Source organism: Musca domestica, unplaced genomic scaffold (assembly GCF_030504385.1).
Source record: "Musca domestica strain aabys unplaced genomic scaffold, Musca_domestica.polishedcontigs.V.1.1 2, whole genome shotgun sequence".
NCBI lineage: Eukaryota > Metazoa > Arthropoda > Insecta > Diptera > Muscidae > Musca > Musca domestica.
Window position 1 is genome coordinate 30103762 of NW_026712249.1, and position 19299 is coordinate 30123060.

Below are 19299 nucleotides of genomic sequence, written 5' to 3' on the forward strand. Positions count from 1 at the left end.
ATCACTCATCGAAATAATAATTTTAGACATAATAGAGTGAATTCAGGTTGAGATAAAAAAGTCAAACGCCATAACTTTTACATTTTTTTGAACAGTGTTGGCCTGTTTGTTCGGGAATTTTGTTCTTGCAAATGGCCAGGCTTTATCCCTTTATTGTTGTTTTTATAAAAACAACGTTTGTTTATTAGTGGAGAACGATGGTAATGCTTACCAAGGGAACTGATGAGGATTGGTGGCTCTTTCCGAAGCCTAGGTATTCCCTGTCTTACCCTCTGGTAAACATTTTTATAAAAACAACAATAAAGGGATAAAGCTTGACCATTTTGCAACAACAATTTACATTTTTTTTTAAATTTTATTGAATGAAAGCAAAAAATGTCGGAAATAGCATCAAATTTTAGAATAAGATTAGATTTGTTCGAATTGATCACCTTTGGCACGAAGTATGGCCTTCAAACGGCCAATGAAACCGTCACTCGCTGTCCGAATGTTGCACTGCGGTATTTTAGCCTATTCCCGGCGAAGCGCTTGCTTGAGGTGATCGACACTTTGGTGTTAATTAGTGCCAACCTTGTTTTCCAAAATACTCCAGACACAATAGTCCAACGGATTGGTATCCGGAGATTTTGGTGGCCATTGTACTGTGGAAATGAAGCGCAAAACCTCATTTTGTAACCATTCTTGAGTGGCGCGTGCTGAGTGCGATGGTGCTGAGTCCTGTTGGAATGTCTAAGGTCTGCGGCCAAAATGTTTGCCTGCCCAAGGCTTTAATACACCCTTCAGAATATTTTTTCGATAATATTCGGCATTTATTCTAAAGCCGCGGTCAATTAATACGAACGGAGAGCGACCATCGGCTATTATGGCGGCCCACACTATCACCATGGCCAGCGCTTGAGTTCTGGTGGCCAACCGAAGGTGAACACTTTTTAAGCTGACCTCTTTGGCGAGTAAACACGATAATTTTGTTTGTTTACAAACTGCTGGACAACGAATGTTTTCTCATCGGAGAAAACCAAATTCGGCAGTTCACCACTTTCGACTAAGCGAAGCAACTCTTTAGCTCTTTTGAGTCTATTTTCTTTGTGTTGCGGTATAAGTTCTTGTACTTTTTGGAATTTCAATGGCTTTACCCCGAGCTTATTTTTCAATATTTGCCGAATGGAATATTGCGATATGTTCAGCTCACAGGACATTTTTCGGCCACTGCTACGCGGGTTTCTATCAAGTTGCTTTTTTACTTTTCGAACCATTTCTGCTGATGTTGCTTTTCTCTTCCGTCCACTTCCTTGACTTTGGGCTACGCTACCAGTATCACCGTAACGAGCGATGGTTGAGACACAAAAGATTAATTCACATTTAAATGCTGGAGTGCTCTAACGATAACCACTTGTGGTTGTCCCGCCAAATATAAAGAAATCACACTATCACGCTTGAATTCAATCACGAATAACTTTTTGTTCTGGAAAATTCTCACCAAAATGCTTCTGTAAGCTTGTAAACAATATAATGAACTGTCACTGGAATAATTTTAACAGCTGTTGGACGAGTGCCTTAGAATTGACAGCAGTCTGAAGTTGATTGAAGTTTTTTCATCTCACCCTGTATAAATTTTTGATCAGCGTAAAATTCTAAGATGATTTAGCCTTGTCCGACCCTCCGTCTGTTGTAATCACGTTAGAACCAAAACGAATAAAGATTGGAAGCTAAAATTTTGCATAGATCAGTCTTTTGTCTACAGGCAGGCATTAAGTTTGAAGATGGGCTATATCGGTCCACAATATCGTATAGGCCTCATATAACGGTACCCCCCCGATATTCGGTATATTGATAATGGTAGCTGAATTTTTTAATGAAATTGTCTGAAAATCCATAGAAGTAATTCCTTCTGAGTACTTTACCCCCTGAAAGAGTATCGTCTATATAAGTCCCCGATATCGTATACCCCCCATATAACCGTAGCACCCCACATTTGGCATTTTGATGTTTTAAACTACATTTGTCAAAGGAATTGTCTAAAAATCCATACTAGAAGGTGTTTCTAAGCCCTTTACTCCCTGGCAGAGAAATGTCTATATAGGTCCACTATATCGTATAGTCCACATACAACGGAACCCTCTGATATTCGATATTTTGACGAGTTTAGGGACATTTTTCACCGGAGTTGTTTCAAATTTAGAATTTGTAATGGGTACTACAGCCTATGACCAAAAATTGCGTATGCAGACCCACGTCTTCGTATAGGCCCCATATAACAGTACCTCCTAATATTCTGTGCTTTGATGATTTTAGCGACATTATTCACATTTTAAAATTGTCTTTGAAGTCTTCGTATGGGGTCCATATATCAGTACCTCCCTATATTCGGTATTTTGACGATTTTAGGTACAATATTCACCGAAATTGTTTGAAATTTCATATTTGAAGTTCCTAAGAGGTAATACAGGTCTTCGTATAGAACCGATTCAACAGTACCTATATATATTCGGTATTTTGATCATTTAGCTACATTATTCGCTGGATTTTGTTTCAAGTTTTGAATTTGAATATTGTATTGGCTTATGACAAAAGTTGCCTATGCAGGCCCACGACTTCATAAAGACCCCAATATTTATTCAGTATTTTTTAAAATTCTAAGAAAATTTTTAACCGTTTTTTTTAAATTTTCAAATTCTTTCCAATTGGTGGAGGGTGTTTATAGTTCGGCCCGCCCGAACTTATTGCTTTTTACTTGTTTTATGTACTTTTGACACTTCTTTTTTACTTGAGGTGGGTTATAAAAGATTTTAATGAACAGTGGTGTGAGTTTCAATTTTATCACATTGTTTTATTAAAATAAAAAAATAACAATGTTGAAAATAAGTTACATGATAAATCAGCTGAAACCCTAAATTTGGGAATCGGCATCTACGTTTCATCTTAACAATTTTTTGACAGCGAAAAATTTCCGAAAAATTCTTTAGAACCTAAGAAAAAATCCAAACTCCCATAACATCATCTAAGTCAAAGAGTCAGTGAACCAATTTTATTTATAATCTGGAAAAATCTACTTCAATCATTAAAAGGTTATATCGATTAATTTGGAACACCAAATTAAACGAATTTAAGACAATTTCGTAGAAAGATGTTCAAATCACTCCCCGAAACGAAAACAAATTAGGGTTATTAATTAGATTAGTAGTGGAAAACAAGATTAGAACAGAGAAGGTGAAATAACAAAGATGGGAGTTTTTTTTTTTTTTAATTCAAAACCATTTCTTATGGGTAATCCATCCTCCCCTTTTATGCCTCCGCAGTCAATCAAATTTTGAGTAAACATGAAGAAATGAAAAAAGCAATACAAGAGTTCTATCTTAGCTTGTTTTATTCCCTAATCCAAACTAATTTAGTGGGAATATTTTATTATTAATTTATTTGATAAATTAAATGAATTTAATTTTCATGTTCTATATCTTTTTGGGAAGAGCCCAAAAGAAAACAAAAACATGAGATTGAATTTTGATTTCCCTGTTCTAATTAGGGTCTTCTTATAGAAGAACAGAAGGTTTTCTCTCATAGAAAACAAGAGGGGTTTCCCTTATAGAAACCCAGAGGGTTTCCTATCATGGGAAACCAGAGAATCTTCTTTTAAGGAAGACCTGAGCGTCTTCTCTCATAGAAGGTCAGAGGCTCTTCTCTCATAGAAAACCAGAGTGTCTTCTCTCATAGAAGACCAGGGGGTCTTCTCATAGAAGACCAGAAGGTCTTCCCATAGAAGACCAATGAGTCTTCTTTCATAGAAGACCAGTTGGTCTTCTCATAGAAGGCCAGAGGGTTTTCTCCAATAGAATTCTATAATAGAAGACCAGAGGGTCGTCTCTAATAGAAGACCATATGGTATTTTTATAGAAGACAAGAAGGTCTTCTCTCATAGAAGACCAGGGGGTCTTCTCATAGATGAAGACCAGGGGTCTTCTCATAGAAGAAGACCAGGGGGTCTTCTCATAGAGGAAGACTAGGGAGTATTCTTATAGAAGAAGACCTGGGGGTCTTCTTATAGAAGAAGAGCAGGGGTTTTCTCATAGAAGAAGACCAGTGGGTCTTCTCATAGAAAAAGACAAGGGAGTCTCTTCATAGAAGAAGACCAGGGGGTCTTCTCATAGAGGAAGACGAGGGGGTTTTTTCATAGAAGAAGACCAGGGGGTCTTCTCATATAAGAAAACAAGGGAGTCTTCTCACACCAGAAGACCAGGGGGTCTCCTCATAGAAGAAGACCAGTTGGTCTTCTCATAGAAGACTAGTTGGTCTTCTCATAGAAGACCAGGGGGTCTTCTCATAGAAGACCAGGGGGTCTTCTCATAGAAGACCAGTTATTCTTCTCATAGAGAAAGACCAGGGGGTCTTCTCATAGAAGAAGACCAGGGGGTCTTCTCATAGAAGACCAGTTATTCTTCTCATTGAGAAAGACCAGGGGGTCTTCTCATAGAGAAAGACCAGGGGGTCTTCTCATAGAAGAAGACCAGGGGGTCTTCTCATAGAAGAAGTCCAGGGGTCTTCTCATAGAAGAAGACCAGTTGGTCTTCACATAGAAGACCGGAGTGTCTTCTAATAGAAGACCAACTGGTCTCTAAGAGAGTGCCAGAAGAAGACCAGTGGTCTTCTCATAGAAGAAGACCAGTGGTATTCTCATAGAAGAAGACGAGGGGGTCTTCTCATAGAAGAAGACCAGGGGGTCTCCTCATAGAAGAAGACCAGTTGTTCTTATAGAAGACCGGAGTGTCTTCTAATAGAAGACCAGTGGGTCTTTAAGAGAGTGCCAGAAGAAGACCAGTGGTATTCTCATAAAAGAAGACCAGGGTGTTTTCTCATAGAAGAAGTCCAGGGGGTCTTCTCATAGAAAAAGAGAAGGGGGACTTCTGTTAGAAGAAGGCCAGGGAGGGACTTCTCATAGAAAAAGACCGGGGTCTTCTCTCAATAGACCATTGGATCTTCCCATAGAAGACCACTGGGTCTTCTCATAGAAGATCGGAGGGTCTTCTCATAGAAGATCGAAGGGTCTTTTTATTGAAGATCGAAGGGTCTTCTTATTGAAGACCAGAAGGTCATCCCATAGAAGAGCAGAAGGTCTTCCCATAGAAGACCAATTGGTTTTTTTTTAATAGAAGACAAGTGGGTCTTCTCTCATAGAAGAGCAGTGGGTACTCTCTCATAGAAGATAGAGGACCAGAATATCTTCTTATCGAAACTACAATGTCTTCTTTTCCGGAAAAGCTTAGATTTTTATATTCATCTTCCTTGCCCCTTCCTATTTATTGCGTACCCTTACGGATCCTTTTGGTCCCCCGAAGGGTTAACCCTCATTGTAATGTTACCCATTGCCTCCAAATAAAACTTGTTTTTCCCTTTGGAATTTAAATTAATAATGCCGGTTTTCTTGTGTTTTCATTACAGAATTATATCATCAGTCATTCAAGTTGTTCGTCGCGCCGCATTGGTGAGTGAAGATCACGCCAAGTCGATGTGAAATGCCAAACAGCTGCAGCGAACGAAATCAAAGTGAAACAAATCAATGCCGCCGAAAAAAATGAAAACAAGAGGTGTGTGCCCAATGCAACTACAACAGCAACAACAACAATAACCGATTGACTGACTTACTGACTGACTTTCTTTTTATTATTCAAAAAAAAATCGACATAAAGAAGAAAATTCAGTGAACAGAAAAAAAAGTGAAATAACAAATTTTTTGTGTAACCCAAAAAAAAAAAAAAAAAAAAAAAAACAGAAGGCCTGTGTTTTTTTGTTAATTGAAAAAAAAGAAAAAAAATTTGAAAATTTTATGGATTTCCTTGTTTTCCATAATGAAAATCTATATTTAAACAAATCAGTGCATAATTACAAGAAATCGAAAAGAAATAGTTAATTAAATTGCAATTTTATCCAATAAAGAAAAGAGAAAAAAGAGAAAAACACATTTTTTCCTGCTGTTTTTGGGAAAAAGAAAAACGCTTTCCCGTCCCAACCATATCAAACTTCTACAACCGCAACAACCCGTTTTCAGTTGTGAAACTTTCAATTTCAAAATGGATACCACCAACTCCAGCATTGATACGGCCCACAGCGCCAGTAGCAGCAACGCCAGCAGCAGTGGCCTGAACAGCTCTTTGAGCCACAGCAGCCACAACAGCAGCGTGGCCAGCTCCAGCAGTGGCAACAGCAACGCCAGCACCAACAATGCCACCGATACCACAGATGGATTATCGTTTTGTTTCATAAGGGTAAGTGTGAGTCCGAACAATTAAAGATTTCAATTTTTTTGGTTTTTTTTTCGTTTTGCCATTGGCAATTTGATTTAGGGCTCCTTTGGAATATTTATTTTTAAACAACTACTCTAGAAAGTCGTCCAAATTGATTTTTAGGTTTCATTGTTGCTGCAATTTAGCACAAAATCGTGAATTATTTGTCTAATTGTTTTCAAAATTTGTTGTCAGGCCATTAATTGTTGATCTTGACATCATTTTTTTTTGCAAAGGTTAACAAGGTTAACTCTCAGAGGTGAATGAGGTGTGAAGTGGGATTAAATGAAATATTGAACGAATTTTATATAAAGTGCTTGAATTTGAGGGAGGGAGCTGGGAAAGTTAAAAATATTCGGCAGAATAGTTTCAATTTCCAGGTTTCAGAAAACATGAATAAAATGGAAGACAGTGTATTGGCGTTTTGAAAGTTTACATCGCAAAGTAACCTAAATAGAGGGGACAAGTTGTCCCATCTTCCTCTTTCTTTTTATACCCTCCACCATACTATGGAGGGTATATTAACTTTGTCATTCCATTTGTAACTCCTCGAAATACTCATGTCAGACCCAACAAAGTAGTCCATAGAAGACCAGTTGGCCTTCTCATAGAAGAAGACGAGGGGGTCTTCTCATAGAAGAAGACCAGGGGGTCTTCTTATAGAAGACCGGATTGTCTTCTAATAGAAGACCAGTGGGTCTTTAAGAGAGTGCCACAAGAAGACCAGTGGTCTTCTCATAGAAGAAGACCAGGGGGTCTCCTCATAGAAGAAGAGAAGGGGGACTTCTCAATAGACCATTGGATCTTCTCATAGAAGACCACTGGGTCTTCTCATAGAAGACCACTGGGTCTTCTCATAGAAGACCACTGGGTCTTCTCATAGAAGACCACTGGGTCTTCTCATAGAAGACCACTGGGTCTTCTTATAGAAGACCAGTGAGTCTTCTAAGATAGACCAGAAGAAGACCAGTGGTCTTCTCATAGAAGAAGACCAGTGGTATTCTCGTAGAAGAAGACCAGGGTGTTTTCTCATAGAAGAAGTCCAGGGGGTCTCCTCATAGAAGAAGAGAAGGGGGACTTCTCAATAGATCTTCTCATAGAAGAACACTGGGTCTTCTCATAGAAGACCACTGGGTCTTCTCATAGAAGACCACTGGGTCTTCTCATAGAAGACCACTGAGTCTTCTAAGATAGACCAGAAGAAGACCAGTGGTCTTCTCATAGAAGAAGACCAGTGGTATTCTCATAGAAGAAGACCAGGGTGTTTTCTCATAGAAGAAGTCCAGGGGGTCTTCTCATAGAAGAAGAGAAGGGGGACTCATGTCAGACCCAACAAAGTATATATATTCTTGATCAGTGTAAAATTCTAACCCGATTTAGTGATGTCCGTCTGACTGTCGGTTGCAATCACGCTATCTTTCGAACGAATTGAGATAGAAGGCTAAAATTGTGCACACGTGTTTATTTTTCCAGTAGGCAAGTTAAGTTCGTAAATGGGCCATGTTTTCATATTGCCCCCATAAAACGGTACATCCCGATATTCGGTATTTTGATGATTTTAGAGAGACTATTCACCAGAATTTTTTTCAAATTTTGTATTTGAAGTTCGTAATGGATAGTACAGCCTAAGACAGAAAATTGTCTATGCAGGTCCAGGTCTTCGTATAGGCCCCATATACCAGTACCCCCCTATATTCGGTATTTTGACGAGTTTAGGCACAATACCCACCAAAATTGTTTGAGATGTCGTATTTGAAGTTCGTAATGGATGCTACAGCCTATGACAGAAAATTGACTATGCTGGTCCAGGTCTTCGCACAGCTCCGATATAACGGCACCTTCCTATATATGATATTTTGATGATTTTAGATACATTATTCACCGTTTATTTCAAGCTCCGAATTGGAATTTGGTAATGTCTTATGACAAACAATGCCGATGTAGGTCCACGTCGTGTAGACACGAAAATAACGGCTATATTCGGTATTTTTAAAATTTTAACAGAATTTTTTAAGGATTTTATTTTTTGAAAATTTCCAAATTCGTTGCAAATGGTGGAGGGTATTCAAAGTTTGGCACGGCCGAACTTACTGCTTTTTAACTTGTTTATTTTTTTTTTTTTTTGGATAAAAATACCTTCCTTGCATATTAGGTATATAGTGCCTATGGAAATATTACTGATAAGAATACGCGGATTATTTTGGACGAAAATTTTAACCTTCAAGCGAATCATCAAAGCAGTCTTTTTGGTCCTTTTTTTCAATTATACTCAAATTCATCTTTTAAACGGAACCGTAGCTATTCAAAACAGTCTTCTCTTATAAAAGACCAGTAGTGGGATTCTCTAACTCATTTTTTGAGTTACCGACAAAAATCGGTAAGTTTGAAATCCAAAATGTTGATATAAAAAAGAAGTTTAAAGTAACAACATTGGTATCTATCGGTAAGTCTTAGCGACTGCTTTGATTTCTTCGCGAACTTACCGACAAATTTCGTTAATTACCGAAATTATAAGCATTTTAATTTTACCGACTTTTGTCGGTAATTCAAAAAATGAGTTAGAGAATTGCACTACAGGAGGTCTTGTCATAGAAGAAGACCATGGGGTCTTCTCAAAGAAGAAGACCAAGGGGTCCTCCCCTCGATTTTTTCATTTTTCGAATATAAATGCCTTCTTTGCGTTTTAGGTATATACAGGGTAAGATAAAAAAACTTTAACAAAGTCAAAAGCCATAATTTTTACATGTTTTTTTAATTTTATTGGACGAAAATATCGGAAATAGCATTAAATTTTAGAATAAGTTTAGATTTGTTCGAATTGATCACCTTTGGCACGAATTATGGCCTTCAAACGGCTAATGAAACCGTCAAACGTTGTCCGAATGTTGTTCTGCTGTATTTTGGCCCATTCCCAGCGACGCGCTTGCTTGAGGTTACCGACACTTAAGTATTTTTTAATGCCAACCTTGCATTCCAAAATACTCAAGACACAATAGTACAACGGATTGGTATCCGGAGATTTTGGTGGCCATTGTGCGCTGGAAATGAAGCGAGGAGCCCCATTTTGTAACCATTCTTGGGTGGCGCATGCTGAGTGCGATGATGCTGAGTCCTGTTGGAAAGTCCAAAGTCTGCGGCCAAAATGTTTGCGTACCCAAGTCTTTTTATACACCCTCCAGAATATTGTCGCGATAATATTCGGCATTTATTCTGATCGGTCGATTAATACGAGCGGAGAGTGACCATCGGCTGTTATGGCGGCCCACACCATCACCAGAGACGGCTCTTGAATTCGGGTGGCCAACCGAATGTGCACATTTTCAGCTAATCTCTTTGGCAATGTAAACACGATCATTCTGTTTGTTTACAAACTTCTGAACAACGAATGTTTTCTCATCGGAGACAGAAAAAACCAAATTCGGCAGTTCACCACTTTCGTCCAAGCGAAGCAACTCTTTAGCTCTTTTGAGTCTATTTTCTTTCCGTTGCGGTGTAAGTTCTTGCACTTTTTGGAATTTCAGTGGCTTTACTCCGAGCTCACTTTTCAATATTTACCGAATGGAATATTGCGATATGTTCAGCTCACTAGCCATTTTTCGGCCACGGCTACGTGGGTTTCGATCAAGTCGCTTCTTTACTTTTCGGACCATTTCGGCTGATGTTTCTGTTTTCTTCCGTCCACTTCCTTGACGTCGGGCTACGCTACCCGTATCACGGTAACGAGCGATGGTAAGAGACACAAACGATTTATTCACATTTAAATACTGGAGTGCTCTAACGATAGCCACTTGTGGTTTTCCAGCCAAATATAAAGAAATCACATTATCACGCTTGAATTTCATCAGGAATAACTTTTTTTTCTGGAAATTTCTCACCAAAATGCTTTTTAACAACTATCGGCCGAGTGGCTCAAAAGTGACAGCAGTCTGAAGTTGGTTGCAGTTTTTTCATCTCACTCTGTGTTAGTGAAAATAGAGTCCAATCTCCCTCTTCGATTCTCAACTCCTTTCTCTATGCGGTGATGAGAAAAGAAATAACAACCTTATTCCTTGGATATAGTTTCAATTCTAAGTTTATTTCAAAAATATGTTCTTAAGTGCTACAAAAACTAATCTAACTTAACCTAATCGCAGCAACGATTATTCTTATCTATTCTAATATTGAATGGAGAACATTGCAGGGTTGCTTGACATTTCATTCAAGTGGTCTTGTACATTTACTGAGGGCATTGATATCTGTACGTGTGGGTCACAAACTTTATTATCTCACACATTATCGTTTGCGTCAGCGCAAAAGATCACCGAATTGTTCACATGTGGTGTTTTATGGCGGCTGGGAAATATGTAATTTTAGAATATTTATTGTTTATTGCTAGGTTTTCCCAGCTCCTCTACCGCACTCAGAAGTATATACAAAGTATTTTGTACACCCTGCAAATATGAGAGAGTAAGGGAAACCCCAAATGTCTTCTCTACGAATACCAAATCGCCCTCTCTACGAAGAGCAAATTGTCCCATCTACAAAGCCCAAATTATCTTGCTTATGAAGACCATACGGGTCTGCCCGATTGTCCGCTGTTCAAAGAAGATTAAATGTTCTTCAAGATGTCTGTATGTTTTTGTCTACGGAGGCCGAAAAAGATTCTGTTACAAATTATAATAAAAGCCCCACGAGTCTTCTATTTTTTAAGACGTAACCCTTTTCCTACAAAAACTTGAACTTTCGTTAAAACTGACATCTGTCTGATTTGCAAAATTTCCACATTTGTTTAGATCTTCTCATTAATACGCTACGCATTAAATTACAAACGACCTACCGACCGAACGAACGACTCAACCTGTCAGTATTCATAAATTCAATGTAGAACACATTCTAATTAGTTTTCGTTTCGTTTGAGAATTTCTAGAGAAAGTTTCCATGTTTTTTGTTTTGTTTTTTTTTTTTCAAAATAATTTTCTAGATTTATGTGTGAGAAATACGAATGAAAGCCATAACACTTGGCATTTACTTTCATGAGTTTTCTTTGAGCAAGCTACTCTGCACTCAACAATGTGGAGCTTGGAAAATGAAACGCATTCCGCATTTCGTTTTTTTTCTCTTTTTCCAACGAAAATTAGTTTCAACACTAAACCGTTAACAAATGAACTGAATTTTCTGAATGGAATTTCAAAAATTGTTTGCAATTTTGAGAAGATGGAAATACTGGCGGTGTGGTGGTTCTTGATCTTGTTGAGAGCTAACTTTTAAATTGGGTTTTGTTTAAGCAAAAATATTATTTCTTGTTGTCTGCTTAAATTTATGGCCAAAGAACAGGTTATCTGCTGTAATGACATTTTAAGTGAGACATTTGGCTAGCTTTGTGAGTATTTTCGAGAGAGATTGCGGTAAGAGGAAGATGTTTCTCAAACTCTGAACCATGTTTGACCTTTATTGTTTGCTCATCGCAAAAGGACACCAAAACCAGCTGTTTGACTTGAAACATTTAACTAAACCAAAAAAGTCGATGGGAAGTTAAAAGCAAAACTAGCCATGTGAAAGAAAATAGCAAACTTGCCATGAAATGCAAAAAAAAAATGCCTCGCCAAATGAAGATACTCTTCCTCTGCTTAGCTACATATTTAAGTGAGCGTTTATCTATTGCAAATGTTTCCACAAATGAAGATGTTGTCTATCACTAATTTGCTGTTTTCTTTTGAAATGCATTTTTTTTTTGAAATAGTATTTGTTTTTTTAATTAGCTGTTAATGAGTTTTGAAACTCCGGCTATTGTTACCGTTTTTCAGTCATTAACAGATATTTTTAAAACAGCGTTTTTTCTGTGAGTCAGCTCTCTTCATTCATTTTCTTAATTGAATTACAGAGTACTTTTTTATGAGAAAATATATTTGTAATGCACACGAGAAAACCCCAATCAAAGGAAATACCTTCAGATACTAAGAACAAGTTAAATAGTATCAGTCGGTTTTGCCGACAGATGTATTTCCCCCAAACTTGAGTTATGTTTATTCTAACTGTTGCCCCTTTATGGGGGAGGTTCCGAAGCAGTTGGCCGATATTGTCCTATTCGTATCTGACCTAAGTCTTACATAAAAATTAAAACGTGTCATATTTGGACTATATCGCCTGCTTCCTATATTTTAAATTAAATATGTGAAATTTTTGGAAAATGTGGAAATATAGGTGATATAATATACACTTCATCTAATACTGATGAAAATATTGGTAATTTAAAGGAAATCGAACATTCAATTTTATACGAAATTATTAATTCCGATTACTTGCAAATTCATTCGCGTTTTGTTTTTCAAAATTTTGAACCCTTCGTGGGCGAAATACCAGAAAGAGTGTGCCGATATATCCCATTTTCTCAGCAGATCTTGTGTTAGTAAAACTAATAGCATGTTTGAAATTTGAAGAGAACCGGGGGTTTATTTCGGATTTTATGATCGTGTTTGTTATTCGAAACTTTGACCCTTTGTGGGGGAAGTACCAGAAGAAATGTTTCGACATCTTCCATCTTTATAACAGATCTTGTGTTAATGGAAATATTGAGAGGTACCAAGGCTGAATGGAGTGGGATGTTAATTTCGCCTTTTATGAGTTTAATGGATAATCAAAATTTTGACCCTTTGCGTATGAGGTACCAGAAGGAGTGAACCGATATATTCCATTCCATCTTGTGTTTGTAGAAATAATGGAATGCGTGTAATTTGAAGACAATGGAACTCTTAAGATTTAATATTATTCAAAAAATTTTCCCTTTAGGGAGAGGTACTTGATGGAGTGGACCTATATTATCCATTTTCACAACTGACTTAGCACTGATGCAAATATTAGGATGTGCAAAGTTGGAGGAAAATCGGATGGTCTTTCTTTCTCTTTCTGTACAATAAGATATTTTCTTTGAAAAGTTTGACCTTTTGTGGGAGAGGTATCAGTAGGAGTGGACCGACATTGCCCATCTCCAAACTCGATCTAAGTTTGATAATAATATTAAGATGTACCATGTTTTGACCAAATCGGATACTCCTTTCGAGAGTTATCGTGCGCACCAGTCAAGTATACGGACGGAGGGACATCGCTAGACCGACTACAAAAGTTCTGAAACTATTATTTCGATTATGTACGTTTTGACTGTATCAAATGATATATACACTCTTTAGTCATATGGCTGAGGGTATAAAAAGCACGTTTCGAGTGCCATCTGCACCTCGAAAAAATCTTTAAAATATCCACATTGGCGGTGGCCGCGATTCTTTGAAAGAATATGTAGCATTTTTCTTAATTCAAACCATGGTGAAATAACTCATGTCATGTTATGCCTATTTAAATGGACAGCATAACAGCGTATGACATCCATGCATTGTCATACCCTAATACATTTCAAGCAACATACAAATTACTGTGGCTCTCAAATAGAGTCTACGACAACAACTTCTAGCTTAGGCAAAAATGGCACCGAACCCTATTGCATGACATACCATCTGAAGTGACAAATTGTAGTCGATGACATCAAACCATACCATTTTTGGTGAAATGAATTGAGTATGTTTTTAAGAGATCCATTTACTATGCTATGCTAATTTTGTGACAATTTTGTGTTATTATATGAGAAAAGAAAACATAAACCATGTCATACGGAACGAACGAATAAGTGTTTGTTTTGGAACATAGACTTTATTATGCCAATATAAGTAAAATACGGATATTTGATGGACATTGCATTGCAGTGTCAAAGATTGCATCAAAGCATGTCAAGCGACATGACCAAATGTCATCTGTGTGTTTAACTGCTAGTAGTTTTATCGTGGCTTGATCGACAAGAACATTAAAATAGTGCTCTTAAATCATGTAATCCGTCATTGTCAAGTGTCATGTGTGCGGAAATTGAACGAATGTATCCTACAAAGTGAAATTATGTGCTAATATATGATAGTGGTTAATGTATGACAAACAGTGGCCTGTTGAACTTACGCGTGCAAAGTACTGGCATGCCATCGTGATGTGATATAAATGTCTGCATATTTTACTCAATACAGATAAAGTTTAGAGATTGAGATGACTCCAAGACATTGTTAGTTGTTTCGAAATTAAATGAGTGCGCCAGATGAATAGAATAAATTGTCTTGGTACGACACTTAAAACTTGTTATGTCAATTATATGCCAATTATTTGGCATATGTGTCCGATATTGATATGATGCACTTCAGTTCGTGTGTACCATTGGCCAAAGTTCGATCGAGGCTTTACATAGCTGAACATATACTCTTAGCTCAGCACGAAGAAAAAGTGCTGGCAATGTCATCAAATCATGTTATAGCAATATACATGTCAAGTCTATCATGTATTGAGTGTTTGATTTACATTGACTTGTGACAAAAAATTCCACGATCAAATCATATATGTCATCGTCTATAGTTTGATGTTGTAATCGCCTTAATGTACTTTTGCATTGTGCTGCTTAAAAAGATTAGGGGTCAATGATGACATCGAATCATGTAATACTGAATGTTTAGGATGTGTCATTTATGATGAAATCAGGTGAGTGAGTAGCATTTAATGCAAGACCAATTTAAATGAATCATGTTCTTCATGATGAATTTCTTGGCATAAAGAGAACAAATAATTAAAATCGTTTGGCCGAATAAGACAGCATTCACATTGGTTGCTTATTTCATGCACCGTTTGATACGACATGGTTTGATATCCAAGACACGTCTGCGTGTCACACATTGTCATGCTGTTTGATTTAACATGGCATAGTATGACAAGCATTTTCTTCTTTAAAGAACATACACTATTTATTCGACATAAAATGCCTAGATATCGAGGACATGGTTACATGTCACACACTGCCATGTTGTTTAATCTAAAATGGCGTAGAAAGGCAAGAAGTTCCTCTTCTAAGGTGTGATACTTGGACATAGATACTCTGTGCTGTCAGTTCTCATTACTTGAATGCTATTGTCTTGTAAATTTTATGAATCATTATTTAGCTTACTGGTAATGTAAAAGGTATGCGGTTGCCATTATTTTCTGGCCTACTGAGAATGAATTGACTTGTAGTGCTGAAAGTGACTCATGTGCTTAGAAAATAATTGTGGAAATACTCGTGTCCAGCCAAATTTTTCTACATTTTTATACCCTCCACCATACTATGGAGGGTATATTAATTTTGTCATTCCGTTTGTAACTCCTCGAAATATTCATGTCAGACCCAACAAAGTATATATAATATTGATCAGCGTAAAATTCTAAGACGATTTAGCCATGTCCGTCTGTCTGTCTGTGTGTCTGTCTGTCTGTCTGTCCGTCTGTCTGTCTGTCTGTCTGTTGTAATCACGCTATCTTTCGAACAAATTGAGATAGAAGGCTAATATTTTGCACACATGTATATTTTCCCAGTAGGCAGATTAAGTTCGTAAATGGGCCATGTAGGTCCAAGTTATCATATAGCCCCCATATAACGGTACCTCCCGATATTCGGTATTTTGATGATTTTAGCGACATTATTCACCGGAATTATTTCAATTTTGGTATTTGAAGTTCGTAATGGATACTACAGTCTAAGGCAGAAAATTATCTGTGCAGGTCCACGTCTTCATATAGCCCCCATATAACGGTACCCCCCTATATTCGGTATTTTGATGATTTTAGCGACATTGTTTACCGGAATCGTTTCAAATTTGGTATTTGAAGTTCGTAATGGATACTTCATCCAAAGTCAAAAAATGAGCCATGTAGGTCCACGTCTTCATATAGCACCCATATAACGGTACCCCCCGATATTCGGTATTTTAATGATTTTAGCGACATTATTTACAGGGATTGTTTCAAATTTCGCATGTGAAGTTCGTAATGGATACTTCAGCGGATACCACGTCTTCGTATAGCCCCCATATAACGGTACCCCCCATATTCGGTATTTTGACGATTTTAGCTACATTATAAACAGATTTTTCTTCAAGTTTCGCATTTAAATATTGTAATAATTTATGACAAAAGTTGCCTATGCAGGCCCACGTCGTCGCATAAGCATTCGGTATTTTTAAGATTTTAACAGAATTTTTAACGGTTTTTTTTTTTTTTTGAAAATTGCCAAATTTGTACCAAATGGTGGAGGGCATTAAAAGTTCGGCCCGGCCGAACTTACAGCTTTTTTACTTGTTTAGTTTAAAAAAATCATAGCAAATTTGCCCGCGAGCAGGATTGCTCTTTTTTTCGTGTGCAGAAAAAATACACATACATACATAGAAATATTACAATGGTATGACAAAATTAAAAGAGTGCTCGAACGGATTTTGCTTCCCCTTGAAAACGAGGAAAACAAGCTCACTTCTATTCGATCGACATCGAAAAATTGAGTTTGCTCGTTTGCACTCTCGTTCGAATTCGATTGACTTTCACTCTTTGCAAAAATTCTAGCGAGTTCTCTCGGAGGTCTGAAATAAATAATGTGATTTCAGGAGAATGAAAGGATATTGTTATAGGAACAAATGAGTTGCATGGAATATTTAGTGCTTTCACTTCTCCAACAGATATTCCAAGATTTGTTTTTCCTCATTTCTTTAAGAGAGTTTATGTTCAAAATTAATTAGTATTTGATACGGGAGAAAAAAAAACGCAGAAAGCAGATAACACCTCAAATTGGCGAAAAATGTTGCAAACACCCATTTTTCCTCGTCCAACACCAAAGACTGCAAATTCTCCAAATCATTTGTCAAGCTAAGAAACGACAAAAAACGACAACAAAAATTTGATTAGCAAAAACAAAATAAATGTTTCTCATTACGAACGGCAATCAGTGGTGTTGGTGTTGGCGGTGTGTTAACTTGTTTTTTTTTTCTCCTTTTCTGTGGCCATTTTGGCCACAACGCTTAAACAGAAAACATTTATGAAAGACTCCAGATACAGATGATGATGACGATGAGGAGGAAAAACAAAAACATGAGTCTGTGAAAAACAAGGAAAAACTTTAGCCATGAGTGGTGGTAAACATGTTAGCTTTCACAAACATCATGGCTCGTATGTGCAACAAGTTGTTGGAAGTCCACAAAAACAAAAACAGAAACGCAGTGATGAGTTTGTTGTTTTGCCACCGACAGCAGTTGCATCTTCGAGCAATTTGGCTAATAGCTAGGGAAAAAGGAAAAATAAAATAAAAAAAATCCCATCAAACACTTGACAAAATTTTCAAATGCCTAGTTTGGCTAAAGGCTATGTATGATCTGGGGACGAATTTCGTTGTCTATGGTTTTCAAGGACCATGTAAATTTTTTTAATTTCTATGGACTTCTGATCGACAGCAACTTCTTCAAAACATTTTTTTTAATTTCCAATAGGAGCGGATTTAAAAAAAAATATTTTTTAGGACCAAAAATTCACAAAAATTTCCTTAGCATTTTTTTAATTATAAAATCGACGAGGACTTTGAAGTTTTTAAGGATGTTTTTAAAAAATATTTTTCCAAGGACTGCTGAAGATCTTCTATGGATAGAAGACCTGCTGAAGTTTTTCTATGTATGGAAGAAATCCCAAAGCTTGTTTTTGGATATAAGACCTGCTGAAGCTCTTCTATGGATAGAAGACCTGCTGAAGCTCTTCTACGGATAGAAGACCTGCTGAAGCTCTTCTATGGATAGAAGACCTGCTGAAGCTCTGCTATGGATAGAAGATCTGCTGAAGCTCTTCTATGGATGGAAGACCTGCTGAAGCTCTTCTATCTATCGAAGACCTGCTAAAGCTCTTGTATGTATAGAAGACCTGATGAAGCTCTTCTATGTATAGAATACCTGCTGAAGCTCTTCTATGGATAGAAGACCTGCTGAAGCTCTTCTACGGATAGAAGACCTGCTGAAGCTCTTCTATGGATAGAAGACCTGCTGAAGCTCTGCTATGGATAGAAGATCTGCTGAAGCTCTTCTATGGATAGAAGACCTTCTGAAGCTCTTCTATGGATGGAAGACCTGCTGAAGCTCTTCTATGGATAGAAGACCTGCTGAAGCTCTTCTATGGATAGAAGACTTGCTGAAGCTCTTCTATGGATGGAAGACCTGCTGAAGCTCTTCTATGGATAGAAGACCTGCCGAAGCTCTTCTATGGATAGAAAACCTGCTGAAGCTCTTCTATGGATAGAAGACCTGCTGAAGCTCTTCTATGTGTAGAAGACCCGCTGAAGCTCTTATATGTATAGAAGACCTGCTGAAGCTCTTCTATGGATAGAAGACCTGCTGAAGCTCTTCTATGGATAGAAGACCTGCTGAAGCTCTTCTATGGATAGAAGACCTGCTGAAGCTCTTCTATGGATGGAAGACCTGCTGAAGCTCTTCTATGGATAGAAGACCTGCCGAAGCTCTTCTATGGATAGAAAACCTGCTGAAGCTCTTCTATGGATAGAAGACCTGCCGAAGCTCTTCTATGGATAGAAGACCTGCCGAAGCTCTTCTATGGATAGAAGACCTGCTGAAGCTCTTCTATGGATGGAAGACCTGCTGAAGCTCTTCTATGGATGGAAGACCTGCTGAAGCTCTTCTATGGATATAAGACCTTCCAAAGCTATTTTATGGATAGAAGACCTGCTGAAGTTCCTCTATGGATATAAGACCTTTTGATGCTCTTCTGCGGATAGTAGCTCCACTGAAGCTCTTCTGCGGATAGAATACCTGCTGAAGCTCTTCTATGGATAGAAGATCTGCTGAAGTTCTTTTATGGATAGAAGACCTGCTGAAGCTCTTCTATGTATAGAAGACCTGCTGAAGCTCTTCTATGGATAGAAGGCCTGCTGAAGCTCTTCTATGGATAGAAGACCTGCTGAAGCTCTTCTATGGATAGAAGGCCTGCTGAAGCTCTTCTATGGATAGAAGACCTGCTGAAGCTCTTCTATGGATAGAAGACCTGCTGAAGCTCTTCTATGGATGGAATACCTGCTGAAGCTCTTCTATGGATAGAAGACCTGCTGAAGCTCTTCTATGGATAGAAGACCTGTTGAAGCTCTTCTATGGATAGAAGACCTGCTGAAGCTCTTCTA

At 37.7% G+C, this 19299-nt stretch overlaps 1 protein-coding gene across 1 annotated transcript in view; it reads left to right on the top strand.

Annotated features, from left to right (window-relative positions):
- LOC101887974 (rhophilin-2-A) overlaps nt 1–19299 on the top strand; it is a 239869-nt gene that overhangs the window by 16375 nt on the left and 204195 nt on the right. Inside the window, exon 2 of the mRNA XM_059122070.1 lies at nt 5431–6254. Coding sequence (XP_058978053.1) covers nt 6060–6254 — 195 coding nt within the window. The 5' untranslated portion in view covers nt 5431–6059. The remainder of the gene's footprint in view (nt 1–5430; nt 6255–19299) is intronic.